We start from the raw sequence: 17,648 nt of genomic DNA, 5'->3' as shown, positions 1-17,648 counted from the left end.
GGCCAAGAAGGAAAACCACATCCCTCAACTGCTGCTGGAAGTAAGGGCGATGCTGAAAAAAGGAGCCATCGAGCTCGTCCCAAGGAGGCTATGTGGCTCCGGAGTGTACTCACGGTACTTCCTCGTAAGAAAAAAGACCGGCGGTTGGCGACCCATCCTGGACCTTCGTCGTTAAAGCAAGTACATCAAGTCCCAGAAGTTCCGATGGTCACCCTCCAGCACGTGCTGGGGCAGCTGGAGGAAGGCGACTTCCTATCGTCGCTGGACTTGGAGGATGCCTACTTCCACATCCCCATTCAAAAAGGACATCGAAAGTTTCTCAGATTCGTAGTCCAAGGGCGGCACTACCAGTTCAAGGCCCTTCCTTTTGGTTTGAAGTCGGCGCCCAGGATGTTCACCAAGTGCCTAGCACTAGTGGCGGCGCGGCTGCTCCTGCAGGGGATCCATGTCTACCCCTATCTGGAAGACTGGCTCATCCGAGCAAGGACAAGAGAACTCGCCATCGAGCACACATCGAAGACTGTCCAACTGCTCACGGATCTGGGATTCTCCATCAACTTTGCAAAATCCCACCTGGTTCCGTCGCAAGTCGCCCTGTTCCTGGGAGCCAGGCTCGACACAGTGGCGCGAGTGGCCTCCCAGTCGGAGGAAAGGACGAAGGCCATCCTGGGCAAGGTGCAGCAGCTGTCGCCCATGGAGGTGGCCAAGGTGAGGTCCATCAAGTCCCTTCTCGGCATGATGTCCTCGTGCACATACCTCGTGCGCCTGTGCAGGCTACGGATGCGACCATTACAAGAGTTCCTCGACGCCCGTTGGATGCAAGCGGCGGGCAGCTTTTAAGACAGGATCTCGCTCAACGAGACCTTCCGCCAAGCGATCCGGTGGTGGGGCACCCGCGCGCATCTGCCGGCGGGTATGGACTTCCAGACCCCGGCACATCAGGAGACAGTGACGACGGACGCCTCCCTAGAGGGATGGGGAGCGCACACCAGAGCTCTCCACGCAAGAGGCATTTGGCTCCCGCAGGAGAGGTCACTCCACATCAACGTACTGGAGCTCTGGGCCGTGTTCTGGGCACTCAGGTCGTTCCTTCCGTCCCTCAAGGGCAAGGTGGTCAGGATCTTCACCGACAACACCACCACAATGTTCTACATCCGGAAGCAGGGAGGTACCAGATCTCCAGCCCTATCCAAGGAAGCGCAGGATCTGTGGCACTGGGCCGTCGCCCAGGCGATGTTTCTGGTACCCTTCTACCTGGCAGGAATAAAGAACACCATCGCCGACTCACTCAGCAGGGAACTGCGCTCGTGCCACGAGTGGGAACTGCGACAGGATCAAGTGGATCTGCTATTCCAACGATAGGGCAATCCCCTGATCGAACTATTCGCGACGGCGAAGAACACCAAGTGTCGGAGGTTCACCAGCAGGTTTCCCCAGCCGGGGAGCATGGGCGATGCCTTCTCATTCCCCTGGGTCGACCTGTTCCTGTATGCGTTCCCACCGTTGCTGCTGCGACTCATCAATCAACTCAGACGGTCCCGGTGCAGGATGATCCTCGTCGCATCGGTGTGGCCGAGACAGATCTGGTTCCCGGACCTTCTGGACATGTCAGCGTCCCCCCCCCAGTCAAACTGCCGACGGACGCGGATCTCCTCCCCAGAGAAGGAGGCGCCATCCTCCACCACGACCCGGGGTCGCTGAACTTGCAGGCCTGGCTCCTGCAGCACTAGAGTTTGGAGGGTACGATATCCCGGCGGACTGTAAGGAGGTGCTTGCAAAGGCCAGGGCATCCTTGACGCTCAAGTGCTATGGACATAAGTGGAAGAGGTTCTCTGTCTGGTGCCGTGCACAGAAGATTAACCCTTTGTGGATTACGGCCCACCAGGTGCTGCCCTACCTACTGTCGCTGGCCAAGGCGGGGCTAGCGCCTGCCTCCATCAAGATACGCCTAGCAGCGATCTCCCGCTACACCAGAACTCCGGGTCGATCATCTCTGTGGTCCCATCGCCTGGTGAAGGAGTTTATGAAAGGACTGTTCCGATCATTCCCCCCGGTGAAGGCTCCAGCCCTGGCGTGGGAACTCAATGTGGTGCTGAGCAGGCTCATGGCGCTGCCCTTCGAGCCTCTGCATTTGGCACCGTTGAAGTTCCTGTCGTGGAAGACTGCGTTTCTTGTGGCCATCACCTCCGCACGACGAGTGGGAGAGATCCAGGCCCTCTCCTGTAAACCTCCATACCAGACTTTCCACGAGACGAGGGTGGTGCTGAGGACGCACCCCCCCTTCATGCCCAAGGTGCCGTCAGACTTCCATCTCAACGAGCCCTTGTTGTTACCTGTTTTCTTCCCGTCACCTTTGTCGCCGGCTGAGAGGACTTTGCACTTGCTGGATGTAGCTAGAGCGCTGGAGTTCTACATGGACCTCACAAAGAGCCTTCGGAAGACATCACAACTGTTTGTGAAATTTGGACCTGTAAACCAAGGGAAGGCCCTCTCGAAGGCTTCCATTTCCAGATGGCTCTCCGGCTGCATCATGCACTGTCATCGGTTGGCAAACCGACCGTTGCCCGGCCGTCCGAGAGCCCATTCGACCAGAGTGATCGCTGCTACCACGGCGTTCCTATCTGGTGTGCCCCTGCTGGACATCTGCAGGGCTGTTACGTGGAGGTCGCCGCACACCTTCACAAGATTCTACTGCGTCGACCGGGATTCCAGGAAGGAGTCCAGAGTCGGCCAAGCAGTGCTGCGCAACCTGTTCGCCTGAAGGTGGGCCTGGTGAGGAGGTAAGAGATGCTTAATGTTGAGTTGATAAAATGCTTGATGTTGAGCCTTGCCACCTCCCGTGGTTGTGCATGTGTGTACTGCTATGTATTCTTGTATTCATGAGCATGTGAATCCATGCCAGACCCCATGCTGGAGAAGGAACAAGTTACTTACCTGTAACTGTTGTTCTCCACCATGGGTCTGGCATGGATTCACATGCGAACACTCCCTCCTACCCCTCTGTGGCTCTTCACTTGGTCCTACTGCCACTTTACGTGCTACCAAATCTGAGGATGGCTGCCAGAGGAGGGGCTTAGGGAGAGGGCAGTCATTGGCTGGGGGCAATATGACCCAGAGTCCAGTGATTGGTTACTACTAGAAAGATAGTTCAGAAACAAAACTGAAACTGATTTTTTCTTTACCGAGGATTACCAGTCTGACGACGGGGAATATTCATGAGTATGTGAATCCATGCCAGACCCATGCTGGAGAACAACAGTTACAGGTAAGTAACTTGTTCCTACTCTGCAGCTTCCACTAGATGTCGGCCTATGCATAGCATGTGAATCCAAGCAGATACAAGCATCAGAAATAAGATTACGGTGAGTAATGTATCATATATTATTATTACTTTTTTGATTTTTGTTGCAGCAGTGCATTTGAATAGGTACCTACTCTAGTTGGTCTTATTTTTATGTCCTTCTTGGATAGCGATTTTGCCATAATCATATTTCGTTTATCCATTAATTTTCCCAAACTAGGGCTTTCTGGTGTTGTGTCCCATATGGAATTTTACTTCCATCATTTTTGTATAAATTAATATTCAGGTCCCCACATATTATGACTTCGATTTGGTTTTATTTTAGTTGTAACTCATCAATATGAGTTAGTATTGTGTCTTGGATTCCTACTGCACGCCAATATACATTAATCAGAGCGACCATTCCTGAGTTCATTTCATGTTCCCTACTATTTTGTTGGTTATTATTTGGTGATGTTGTTTGTAATATTGATATTTGAATGAACACATTTGGGTTGATTGATTCAAGGATTTGTTTGTTTGCTTCTGCTTTAATGCTTTATTAGCAATCCTGCCGAGGGGCGACCCATTGCTCTCCGAATTGCTGGATTCATCTGTTATAAAGCAATCAGATGTGGGTTGATCATCTATCCACGTCTCTCCTAGACAAATCACATCATACGCTTGAAATTCTAAGTTGGTTTTTCTTAAAAGAAGAGATGAATCCCTCGTATTCTATGAGCATAGGGTCAGAAATCGCTTCTCCCGAACTTGTGGTTATTGATCTTGGTACAGTCGTAAGAATCTTATCAGTTCTTTGTATTGATTCATCAATTTGATGAGTCCAAAATAGCCGCCACGGAAGCAATGCAACTCAATGTACAAAATAGAGGTAACAGCGACCCCAAGTGGCCAAAAAAGATAATGCCACGAAATAAGTTTAATTATTAAATAAATTACCAAGTTGAAATAGTAATATATTTATAGATTTTTAACATAGAATAAATATATATAATATGAGTTTTCGATGTATAATTAAAAATAAAAAAACTTGATATAAAGGTATTTCAAAGATTTTCAGTCAAAAAGATCTGGAGGAAAGTTCTTTCGATTTAAAGACTGCATATCTCGCTGGACGACTGGGAGGAAGGTTAGTACCACACCCTCTAAAAGGGACAGAAGTAGTAAAGGGACACCGACTCAGCCCCCAGGTGCCTGAGGTCTCAGCTTTCACAGGACTCCGTGGTGTCGGCCGCCGCCATTTAATGCTCCTCCAATCCATCATCGTTCTCCATGTTGCCCCCAGATCAGGAGGGCAAGAAGCTCCATGTTATAGGTGAACGCGCAATTTACACTGCAGCTTCCACCGTCAAGGCTGCCAATGCCCTCGCCATCCTCTCTCTCTACAACCGGGAGCTTTGGTATAAGCTCGGGCCGAAATTGGATTTCCTGCTGGATGACAAAAAGGCCAAAGCCCTTGCCCTATTCCAGGAGGGCGAGGTGGCCTTGGACCATGCCATCATGGTGGCACTGGACGTAGCAGATTTTGGTTTCCGCCAGATGGGCAATGGTGTGGCCTTTCGAAACCAAGGTTGGCTGAAGGCCACGGACTTCAGGGCAGATGTACAGTCCAGGGCAGTGGACATGCCTATCGATGGGGGCAATTTGTTTGGAAAGGCTGTGGATGAGATGCTCCAATTGATTAAGACTGACACAGAGACTGCACAGTCTCTTGGGACACTATGGCAGAGGAGATCATCGTCCTTTCGTTGCTCAAGAGTAAAGTCCGGCAGGTCCTCCATGGGGTACTCTGCCCTCTATCGCCAGCCCTCCCACCGTACCACCCAAGAAGCCTACAGGGACCACTAACAAGCCTTCGCCAGCAGAGGATAGCGTTGTCGTCGTCGCCCACAGGCAAGGGCCAAGACACCCAAGCAGACCTAAACCGGCCGTGGACGCGGGCCCCCCCCCTTTTGCACTCCAGTGGGAGGCCGGCTAGCGAATGTTGTATACCTGTGGAAGACCATCACCATGGACAAATGGGTGATGGACATCCTTCATCAAGGACACACCTTAGCGTTCCAACACATGCCCTTGCAATCCTCCTGTGGTGCATCAAGAACTGCATGTGGCTCAACTGCTGCAGGAGGTTCAGTCTATGTTAAGAAAAGGGGCAATAGAGAGCCGGTACCTCAGTGTCTCTGGAGTGTATTCCAGATACTTTCTGGTACAGAAAAAGCCAGGAGCGTGCCGGATGACCCTAGACCTAAGGAGCCTCAACAAGTACTTGAAGTTCCACGCAGAACGTGCTCGACCAGCTGGAAGAAGAGGGTTTCCTGGTGTTCTCTTCTAAGGCTAATTTCCCCTTACCTATAGAGTCCCTCAGAAGCTTTGCTGGATTTAAAGGGTTTATTTTTTTCTCCTGCTAAGAGTGAGACCCTTTTTTCCCACTCTTAGACAGATTGCTAGCGTGTGTTTTAGGCTATCTTGTGTGCTTATGGTCTATGGGGTTTTTCTCACCCTCATAGGAGTCATCTTTTTAACATGACGTGGCGTACCACAGGGGTGTCGTAGCGACCCCCAAACATAGACTCCATACCCTGGGATTGACTACTGTCTCCCAAGGCATGTAAAGTCCCCATTGACTTTACTAGTCAATATTTATGAACTAAACCAGTACAACCCATCTTACTATGGAAGTACTGGAAAGGGTTAATAGTGTTTCCTTAGTGTTCATTTTCAAGGGAGTACCATACAGTCCCTCTCTCAAAAGTTTCTGGCTGGTGGCAGTGGTTACTACCGTAAATATTCAACTGCACATATTTCCCTATGGGATTTTCCCATTGTTCGAGGCTACCACTTTTACTGACAGCCTCTAACAGACCGCTGGTTTATTTTAATATTAACTTTATTCCGGTAGGTTTTTATTGCCAGAACTTTAATAATATTTCTTTCTCGTGTCTTTCTCTATAATCCTAACCCAGGTCGGGGATCCTTTGTAAGTCCTTTTGGCGGGCTTCTGCACAGAAGCCCTCTTCTCGGTGCCACTGAGTCTGGGGTAGACAAGATGTGTGGGAGGGGGAATAGGCACCCTAGGCAGGGTTGCCTACGCAACCCAGGTCGCCCTCTGCCCTGATAGGCTGGGGGGTTCTCCCGCCAGGAGAGCCACCCCACTGTGTGAGTGATAGCTAGGCTGTATGAATGGGGGTCTTGAGGACTGGAGGACAAGTCGTTGCCACTGGAACTAAGAAACCGAAGAGGAGAGAAGCTGAAGACATCTGCAACGACTGAGCCACCGGTGAAGCCCTGCTGCAGATCCTCGCCATTTTTCTCCAACGACTTTAGAAGATCTTCCTCTGCAAGAGTCTTCTTCCCTTGAGCTGGTGGGGCCAACCAGTTCACCAATCGCCTTCCATGACCTGCCTTGGACGAGTCGGCAGTGCCCTGCACTCGAAGACCCGATAGCCAGGCACCCGTCCACCAGGACCGCGATTTAAAGGAGCGTACCTTTTATTTGTTTTGGCAGCACTGCGGCTGGTTTCATCCCTGGGCAGTGCAGTAACTCAAACCTTCCTCCACGACGAGAGCCTCTCTTCCTCTGCTGGATCTCCCGAACTGCAGGAACTACCGCCACCGCAGGAGCCTCTTCTACTTTAAAGGTACATTGTTCTGCCAGGCCTCCCGTTTCGTTGGGTATCGCTAAAAGTGTTTTAAATCCTTTACTTACCTACTGGGTCGTCCGCCCCTATCATCTAACATTGTCTTTCACCTTACCGCCTTTTCGAATCGTTAAACAAAGACTTGACTGCAGCTACTGGAACAGTTTGATCCTGGGCACATCGCCTTGTTCCATTGACACTGGCACCGGCCTTTTGACTCTGGCTAAATCTGTTACAACTGCCTTCTCTAGATAGCTTCTCACCTAGAAATGTGTTGGTGCACGTAACTCTTATAACCACCTTTTTCCTTCCCCTTTTTAAACTTGTGAAGTGCCATGTTGCTTGGTTTTCACCTCAGTATTGCATATGCTAAAGTACTGCCTTGCCTAACTTGTTCACAATCTACTTGGGAAGTGTTGCTGGTGTGTTAGAGTCAAAACCTGTATAACTTGTCCTTTCCCTCCCTTTTGAGAAATTGATAGAGTGCCATTTCTGCTTTGTTTCACTGTGCCGTTTTGCTCAGTTTTCACTCTTGCTCAAACTTGTCTACAATTTAAATAGGGAGTTGTGTATACTTTTCTGGACTGATTTAACTTGCTTTAGTAATAGTGATTTGTGTGTGAACATCAGAGTGTGTAAAATAAATATATATATTCTTTTTGATACAAAGCTTTGGTCAGTGTTTCCTTGTTCCATAGTACGGGGGCCCTAATGTGTAAACCCTGAATACTGCTCATCTCCCTCTTGAGATAAGTCTGACTGCTTAGCCACAGCTACCAACTATATCTTTGTGGTACAGACTGATACCAAAGGGGATTTCTTGCATATACCTGTAGTCTGAATCTTCTGTAGTGCTCCCTAAGGGAACTGCACAGGAGTTTGCCTAACACCTGGCAACTTTGGACCTGGAGGACACCTACTTTCACGTCCCCAATCACCAAAATCATTGGAAGTTCCTGCAGTCTGTGGTCCAGGGACAACACTATCAGTTCAAGGCCCTGCCCTTCGGCCTGAAATCCGCACCAAGGGTATTCATGAAGTGCTTAGCCCCGGTGCGGCGCTTCTACGTCTCAAGGGCATCATCCATGTCTACCCTTATCTTGACGACAGGCTGATCCGCTCCCACTCTCCCGCACTGGCAAAGAAGCACACAGCGGAGATCATAAAGCGGTGGATAAAGTAAGGAGTAGAGGGATTGGAGAGGTGGAAATAATTGATAGAACAGAGGGAGCAAAGGAGGGAAGAATAGAGGCAGAGGAAGAGGGTAGGAGAGCTGCAAAGGGGCAAATTAGAGTGTGGCAAATCGGCAAGGAGGCATACAGGTGCATGGGAGGAAAACAGAAGAGAAGTGTTAAGGCCATGGGAAAGGAGACAACCAAGGTAAGAAAGGATAACTGCCCCAATAGAGGAGACTGAGTGGAGGCAGATCCTACCAACATTCCTGGCAGGGTGTTGGAGAGGCTCGGGGAGCTAAAGCACGTCCCAAACCACAAGAAGGGCTGGGGGTGCTTGAATCCCTAGGGACGACCGCTGACAAAATGAAACCAGGGGTGGTGTGTGCCAGGACTAACCTTCAAGACTTAGAGATTCCAAGAGAACATTGTGAAAAGACCAAAAGCTGCCAAGAAAGCTCAAAAACCAAACAAACAAAGAAGTGCAGGTCACAAATCCCAAACACTGTGAGTGATTGTTTGCTACTGAGGGTGATGGGTCCTAGTAAAGAGGGAAGGACTAAGGACCTGAGACCTAAAGAGGCTGATCTTCCCTAACTGTACCCCTATTAGGTGTGACAAAAATACATGATTTTGTGAACTCTTACTTGGTCTCTAGTTGTCTGTTAATCACTCGGTCAGATACAGCATAAATAGTTGCTTACTAGGTTTGCTTTGTTTGAAAATTAACCAGATGTTTCTGTTGGAGGCTGAATACAATTTTCAAATGTTAATTATTGAAGGTTTTGTCTGTATTGCAGGGTTCCTTTCCAAGAAGTGGATTTTCATTCAAAGTCTTCTATCCATCCAACAAAACTGTTGAGGACAGGTACATAAGCATATTTAAAAGTCTTAACTTGTGGATGGTACTACCAAATGATTTCCGCCTTTTCATTTACGAACATCCTTGCTTTTATCCTCCTTGGGTTGTGATCAGATGTCTATGGGTGATGCATTTCTTTAGGATCTTGCATTTCATTGTGGTATAAGACTGGTGGTTAAGTGAAAGAGTACGAACCTTAACGTTTCTTCCATAGTCTTCATCAGTTATCCCAATTCTCACATCTAAATATTTGGTAGCTATCCCGTATTGTGTGCCAACTGGTGTATAGCATCCCTACCGAAAAGCAATCTGTTTTTCAGTGTTTACTAGGGATTTCCCCATGGGGTAATCTCAGTCCCATTTTCTATGCAAGTCCTACCTTGCTGCCTTACAGCACCCTCTGGTAGGGGTGAATGCATGGCGAGATCATTTTCAAAATGTAACACAGGGATGGTTCAATCTGTTTTTCAGTGTTTACTAGGGATTTCCCCATGGGGTAATCTCAGTCCTATTTTCTATGCAAGTCCTACCTTGCTGCCTTACAGCACCCTCTGGTAGGGGTGAATGCATGGCGAGATCATTTTCAAAATGTAACACAGGGATGGTTCTGGCACAAAACAACTTTGTCCGATTGGATACTTCTTTTGCTTCTTGATAGGTAGGTTGGGACTTTGTGGCAGTTCCGAGCATTACACTTATCCTGCTATGTGTGATGTCAAATAGACACATATACCAGGGTTTTTAATAGATTTTCTTTCTTTATATGTGACATGAGATAAAGAACTCTGTTTGCAACAGCCTCTGTACTCTTGCACAGGATTGGCAGTCTCTGAGCCAGGGACGTTGCTAGGTTTGTAAACGATCTGGGGCTAGGGCCCATGGCAAGTTTAAACATCACATAACTATATCATATGAAACACACGCACAGTGTCGCACTTTCAAGCCTTAATATTGCATAATATACTACTCCTACTCATTTGGCAGTAATGCTAACATGTAGCTGTACTGCCACTTCAAAGTGTGAACATTCCTCCAATAGTGCCAGGTAAATACCTTGAGGTTATATAAAACAAAGAAAAGCCTTTGGACAGGACAGCCGAAGACTTGCTGTGGATCGAGAAATTGTATTTAACTAGTAGCTTGGGAGCTGTTTGCCATTGCCACATTTGCCGTACAGTCACTTGCTGCTGGCTGTTGACCTTGACAAACTGACAAGGGGTAGCAAGTGGGCTTAAAAAGTGGTGTGTCTGAACTTGACCAGGGGGGGGTACTGGTGGTTCTCTCCCTGTGAGCATTATTTTTTTTTTTAAAACCCTGTCAAAAATCACACCTATTTTAGCACGATTTTTCCAAAATAACCAGAAAAATACTACATATGTTTCTTAGTGATCTAAAGGGCAACCAAATACTGTACTGCTAATAAGCAGCAGCAAGCAGGCAAGCTATAAATACCCAATATAACATAACTAACAAATGAAAAGCATTTCCAATTCCAACATAGCTTTTTAAACAAAGAAATGCAAATTGCATGTTTCAAAAATTCAAAGTGATCGTCATCCTTAGAGGACAAAAAGTCTAAATGGCTGAGCTGATCTTCTAGGCTACCATTGGTTGAAATGCTAAATATGTGAGTATTCTTTTGTTATTATTATTATTAGTTGTATTTATTGAGTGCAGACCTAGCTTGGGGAAACAAATGATCCGTTTACAAACTTAGGGGGAAGAACACAGTAAGGGAAACGGATACAAGGGTGCAGGGAACTAACAACAGGGGAGGCGAGCTGGAATTTGGCAGCACAGGATCTAGAAGCAACAAGGGGCTGGGGGGAGAAGTTGTTCAGCCTCGGGTTAGTGGGGAGTGGAGGATGATGCAATTCCCCTAGTGGCGTTGAGTTCTTCTGCGGGGGTTAGTTCGGCCATCAGGGTATTTTGAAGCGCTATAGGAAAGGGGGGGTGGGAATAGTGTGGATGGGAAAGGAGATGGAGGTTGGAAGTGAAATTGGAGGGGGGTGAAAAGAAGCGGTGTGCGAGGCAGCATAGTGTTGAGCAACAAGGTTGCATCCAGTGCTCTTTAGATTCAGAGTGTGAAGCGTACTTCACTCGAATTGATCTCTTCTCATTGGTGTGGAAACAAGGCATTGCATGAGGCAAGCACTTGGCTCCGACTCGTGATGCACACATCCAGCACACAACCTTGATGCACACAATCTGCCCACAGCTGAGATGCGCGTGCACAACTCACTCTGAAGAAAACAGTTCATTCTCCAGCCTTTATTTCACACAGTCAACTATCGTCCTTGATGCAGCACACAAGCTCTAAGCCATGATGCAACACACTGTGCTTCCACTCTTATTACACACAATATTATTATTAATATTCTCACACCCATAAAGCTTAAACTATGTTCTCACCCTGGAAGCACACACTCTGGGTATGCACATAAGTGAAGCATTCGGCTTACATTCTTGCTACCCACATCCAGCTCCCATCCATGATGCACACACACTGCTCACACCTATGCTATCCATGCTCAGATTCCATCCACGATATGCACACTCTTCTCACACCCATGCTTCCCATGCTCAACTCTAATGCATGATGCACGCACTCTGCTCGCACCTGGTTCCCATGCTCCGCTTCCATCCATGATGCACAAAATCTGCTCACGCCTATGCTTCCCACACTGAGCTCCGATCCATAATGCACACACTGCTCACACCAATGCTAGCCATGCTCAGCTTCCATCCACAATGAGCGTACACTGTTCACACCTGAGCTTCCCTCCTTGATGATGCACTTTGCTCACACCTATGATCAGCTTCCCTTCATGATGCACACACTCTGCTCACATCCATGCTTCCCATGCTCAGCTCCAATCCATAAGGAACGTGCTCTGCTCGCACCTGTTTTCCAAACTCAGCTTCCCTCCATGATACACACACTCTGCTAACACCTATCTTATCCACGCTCAGCTTCCATCCACAATGCACACACCCTATTCACACCTATGGTTCCCACAGTCCACTCCAATCTATGAGGCGCGCTCTCCATGATGCACACACTCTGCTAACACCTATGCTATCCACACTCAGATTCCATCCACGATGTGCACACTCTTCTCACACCTATGCTCAACTCAATGCATGATAAATGCAATCTGCTCACACCTGTTTCCCGCGCTCAGCTTACATCCATGATCCACACACTCTGCTCACGCCTATGCTTTCCACGCTCATCCATGATGCTCACAACTGTTATCTAGGCTCCGCTTCCCTTCCTGATGCACACACCCTGCTCACACCTATGCTAGCCACGCTCCGCTTCTAATCCATAATGCACACTCTTCCCACGCCCAGCTCCCATCCACGATGTACACACTCTGCTCACACTTATGCTATCTACAATAGGCACACACACAAATCATATATTTTGCTCACACTTAGATCCCATCCATGATGCTCACGCACTGCTCACACCTTTGCTATCCATACTCAGTATCCATCCATGATGAGAGCACACTGTGCAGATCCCTTATCCAAACACTCAGCCAACTCCTTTGTTACATACACTCAAATTCCACTTTATTCACATCCTTGATGCACACATTTCACTCACATAAATGATGCACGCTGTGCCACATCTAGTTCATATCCTTTATGTAAACGCACAGATACCGCTCGCATGCTTGAAACACACACTGAATATCATTAATTTTAGTCTAGTGCTTCATGCCATGTTCATCGAGATCGAATTGTTGTAATCATAGAGGTTAATGCGAACGTACAAATCTGCACTCGCAGGACGTGTACTCGTATCATGTGCATCACATAGCATATTATGTGCACTCGATTCTGACGCACGTTTATCAGTTGTGAACATCGGATGCATTGCACATAAAATAAACATACACACAAATAATACATATTATGCTGCTTGCTATACCTACACATGCAAATAGTCACTGGTAACAGGATACTCGGCGCCTAATATTGGCACTATATATACAGACAATAGGTGGCGCTGCTCAGTATGAAATGCTGATTAGATGGTGTACTATATGTGCACCTGCACATTTATTGGGCCCAGTGGATACACAACAGACTACACAGACAAATTTGGGCAGATATACCAAAGAGTTTATACATTATACAGGATATAATATGTACATACATGTACATTCTCAGGACACAATAAAAAAGTCTGTACACCTTCCCGCACAGTCATGCATTTACCCATCATTTAATTCAAATTACACTGCATGTTATGCACACACGACATTGAGCTTCACACTATCTGTGCATTTATACCTATTGCATTGAGCAGCATGTGCTGTTTATTGAGTATGTACATATTTATATTCAGAGGGCATGCACATAGTTGTAAATATACACATACTCCTACATCCCGTCCCCTTTCCGCCATACTGTATGGGCGTCCCTCACTAGGGACAGGAGAAGGAACCTTTTTCACCAGAAAAATCAACTTCCCCTTTAAATTGAAATGATATGGGGGTGCTGCCCTGGGAGCATGCGCTCCCTTGACTCCGCCCACCAGCGCCACTCCCAAGTCCTCTTTTCCATGTCGACGGGACGGACCGCTTTCACCAGCGCTCCTGGTTAGGCCTCTGGCCTAGTAATTCCATGCGCTCTTCCCCGGAGAAGTACTTTTGTCTTCTTTTTTCTTGTCTTTATTCAGATACCTCTGGCGCTACGCTCCTCCCCGCTACATTTCGATGTCAACAGGCTTCAGCAGGTGTCCAGCCTGTGAGAGGCTCTTCCCTACATCCACCTCCCCCCACGCTCTGCCTCTGCTGCCTTGGCCCCGACCACGGCTGGGAGGGCTGTGCGACGTGCACACGCCTCATGCTCTGATGAACAGGCTAGCTCGGTAGAGGGAGCTCTTCGGAAGGTCGGCTCCAGAGGACTTGAAGGAATTCGTCGGGCACAAGTCCAAGTTAGGGGTACTGTTTTCAAGGGTGACTCTTTCCCCAGGAATAGCACAAGCAGGAGAGACCTTTCAGTTCCTAGCACCAGCGCAGGTCCCGCGGCTGCTTCAGCTACCGCTACCGGTGACGTCGCTGAGGGTCCGCGAGGTTCTTTTACTGGGTTTCTGCCAGAGGGGCTACTCTAGTACCGGACAGATGTCTGAGGGGGCGGCTGTACCCAGCACTACCAGCGACACAGCCCATGGCACTCCGCCTACTAGGCCACGCTTTGAGGTGCACGGTAGGCCTCAACCTTCACCGCCAAGAGTCCAGGAAGAGGCAGGGCCCCACACGTGGCATGCAGCCTAACAAAATGGCCGCCGGGCCAGACAAAATGGCGGCTCGTCCAACACCATCTTCTTTCGGGGAACAGGTAGGGAAACTAGTTTCCAGGTGGGACTGGTCTTCTCCGGGCACGTGGCCTACAGCATACCAGTCAGCGTCACAGGGCAGGTAAACACCACATTAGGCAAGGCAGTGTGTGCCCAGGTCTCGGCACCCCCAGGGCCCTCCGTCCATGCCTGCGCCACCAAGCGCTCCACCAACCTGCCAAGACAGGTTTTATGAAATCTTCATGACGCTTATGAGGTCTCCACAGGCGGGCGTCACTTCAAGGATGTGATCAGGGACTTGCTCCCACCGGTCTTGCCGCTAGCACCCACTGCTACTCTGCCGTTGGTTTCAGCACCTCTGGCTCCTATACAGCCCCAGCTACCCACACCAGTTCCCGCTACAATGGCCCCCGCACCTCCAGTAGTCCCGGCAGTTCCCTATCAGCCACACCGGCTCCTGTTAGTACGCCACAGCCCTCGGCGCCCAGCATTCCTCCGGCTGCACCTGACCAACAGGACACATTGGTAGACACCCAATGAGGAGGAGGACCCCGACACACCTTCATCGGCCAAGGCATTTCATGAATGGGTCGCAGGTCTAGCCGAATGCTTGGAGCTTCCACAGCCCAAGGTTGAACAAACGGAGGCAGGGGTCTTGGCGGAGGTCCTCACTCTAGACCCACGGATAGAGTGGGGATTCCAATGCAAAAGGATGATGTGTCTCTGGCCAAAAAAGAATGGCTAAAACCTCATTCACTGCAGCCTACCAACAGGCGCCTCGACCCCAAGTACAGGCAGATGGAGGGGGATCCACTCTTGCTGTCGGCACATCCTCAACCACAACCCTCAGTGATTGCTGCGGCCTCAATTTACTCCATGCCACAATCATCCTTGGCTACCTCAGCCTCAGCACTCCTGGGTAAGGAGGAAAAGAATCATGGAAGCATATGGAAAGAAGATTTATTCCAATGCTTCGCTGCATCTTCGTCGGGTGGATGCTATGCTCGCTGCAGTCAATCAGAGACTTTGGTGGGAAATAGTTGACTTCCTTCCGGTACAGTGTCAAGCGCGCATCAAGGTGGGGCTGGCGGAAGCCAAAATTGTAGCGCAGCACATAATGGAGTCCACGGTGGCTCGCATAGACACATCAGGTCGTGCCATCTGCTTCGCTACGGACATGAGAAGAACAGCCTGGCTATGGGCTACCAAGTTGAACCCGGACGTCCAGGAGCACATATTGGACCTTCCATTCGAGGGTGATCTTTTCCATTCCACCACCGATGAGGAACTTGATAAGAAGAAAAACAGTTCCCAGACAGCCAAATCCTTATCTATCCTCACAAAGTCCACCCCTAAGGCCTACAGCCAGACGCACCAGCGTTCCCATAAGGGTCAGTTCCCCTTCTCAACCCTAGCCTCAGAAGGAAAAAAGAGATAACATGCTCATCCGGATCCACAAGTCTGTGGTGGGGGGCAGGCTTGCCCTTCACTCTCAATGCTGGCCTGCAAGGTTTGCAGTCCCCTGGATCCTGCCAGTAGTGTCCACTGACTTCCGCCTACGGCTACCTCCTTTTCCTCTCTCCTCCCCTCCACTCCCACAGATTGGGACAGCAACTCTGTTGGCGGAAAATCGCTCGCTCGTAGAGAGCCAGGCAGTGGAAGTCCCAGCGCGGTATAGATTTCTATTCACGGATTTTCGCCATACACAAGGAGAACCAGGTGGGCCTGAGAGTTGTTTGACCTTTCCATGAGAGATGTTGGACCTTTCCACCCTGAACCTTTCCCTTTCTCTTAAAAAGTTCAAGATGGTTACCCCAGCGCTTATTGGAGAGACATTGTGCTTGGGAGCCTGGATGTGCTCCCTGGATCGGAAGGATGGGTACTTACACGTCCCGATCTGGCAACCCCACCAGTCCTTCATGAGGATCCGGATCATGGGTTTCCATTTCCAATACAAGGTTCTACCCTTTGGCCTCAATTCGGCTCCCTGGGTCTTTACAAGACATATGAACGCAGTGGCAGCCCTCCTTAGGGCCCAAGGTCACCACGTCTACCCATACCTAGACGACTGGCTCGTCAGAGCAAGGTCTCCGGAGGCAGTCCACCACACCTCCTTGGCCCTCATGAATACTCTACACGAGTTGGAATTTTCCATAAATCTCAAGAAGTCACAGCTGCAGCCTGCGCAGAATCTAACGTACCTGGGCCTCATCTGGGATACGAGCTCCCAGAGAGTTTTCCCCTCAGAGGACAAGATTACAGCCATCAAGAAGGCCACGGGGCATTTCCTCAACAGAGCAGTGACCTCGGCATGGTGGTACCAACACCTCTTGGGTATCATGGTGGCATGTCTCCTGGCAGTGTCGTACACAAGGCTCAAAATGAGGTGATTATAGCTACACTTCGCAGCCTTCTGGAGTCAGGAGAAGGGTTCCCAGGCGGAGCTGGTCAGCATTCCACCTCATCTCCACCAGGACCTAGTCTGGTGGAGCACGGACTACAACTTGAGGATAGGCAGGCCCTTCCGCCAACCAGCACTGCATGCTATCATCACCGCGGACTCGTCCCTGGAGGGCTGGGGTGCCACCCTGGACAGCCACAGCGTCCATGGAGTCTGGTCTCATCAGGAGCAGGAGGCCCACATCAACTGGCTCGAGTTGCGAGCCATCTGGCTCGCTCTCAAAGCCTTCCTTCCCATGATCAGCGGCAAGACAATCCTCATTTAAACGGACTTCTCCACCAGCATGTATTACATCAAGAAGCAGGGTGGCACCAGGTATCCTCCCCTATGCAACCCTAGCAGTCAACATTTGGGAGCGGGTGCTGGAATACAGCATGCACTTGACAGCAATCCACCTCCCGGGGGAGTCCAACCTGGAGACGGACAGGCTCAGCAGGCTGGGTGCAGACAACTATGAGTGGCAGTTGAACAAACAGGTCCTCCAGGGGATCTTCAACATATGGGGTCATCCTCAGGTGGATCTCTTTGCCACGTACTCCAACAGGAGGTGCCCCCAGTTCGCTTCCTGGCAGGGACAGGGCTGGGGCTCTCTGGCTGACGCGATGCAGATTCAGTGGAACAACATGAACACGTATGCCTTCTCTCCCATTCCCCTGGTCCACAGGGTAATTTGCAAGAACAGGGAGGCCCGGCACCTCCGTATCTTCCTGATAGCTCTGTGGTGGCCTGTGAGACCATGGTTCTCTGAACTATTCATCCTGTCGGAGCAGCCCCCGGTGCACCTTCCGCTGGTCCCAGATCACCTACTCTCACAGCAGGGAGGCACGATCATTCACCCCGCCCCCCAGAAGTTAGCTGAACAGGTCACACTAAGGCATCTACATCTGGCACAGGCTA

General features: G+C 49.6%; 1 protein-coding gene across 1 annotated transcript in view; it reads left to right on the top strand.

The window, feature by feature from the left end:
• Nucleotides 1-17,648, top strand: part of POLE2 (DNA polymerase epsilon 2, accessory subunit) — a 1,095,907-nt gene that overhangs the window by 986,469 nt on the left and 91,790 nt on the right. The window contains exon 18 of the mRNA XM_069637399.1: nucleotides 8,912-8,979. Coding sequence (XP_069493500.1) covers nucleotides 8,912-8,979 — 68 coding nt within the window. The remainder of the gene's footprint in view (nucleotides 1-8,911; nucleotides 8,980-17,648) is intronic.

Source organism: Ambystoma mexicanum, chromosome 14, assembly GCF_040938575.1.
Source record: "Ambystoma mexicanum isolate Mex_15411 chromosome 14, UKY_AmexF1_1, whole genome shotgun sequence".
NCBI classification, from domain to species: domain Eukaryota; kingdom Metazoa; phylum Chordata; class Amphibia; order Caudata; family Ambystomatidae; genus Ambystoma; species Ambystoma mexicanum.
The sequence above is the reverse complement of the archived record's forward strand: the minus strand, read 5'-3'. Positions and strand labels throughout refer to the sequence as shown.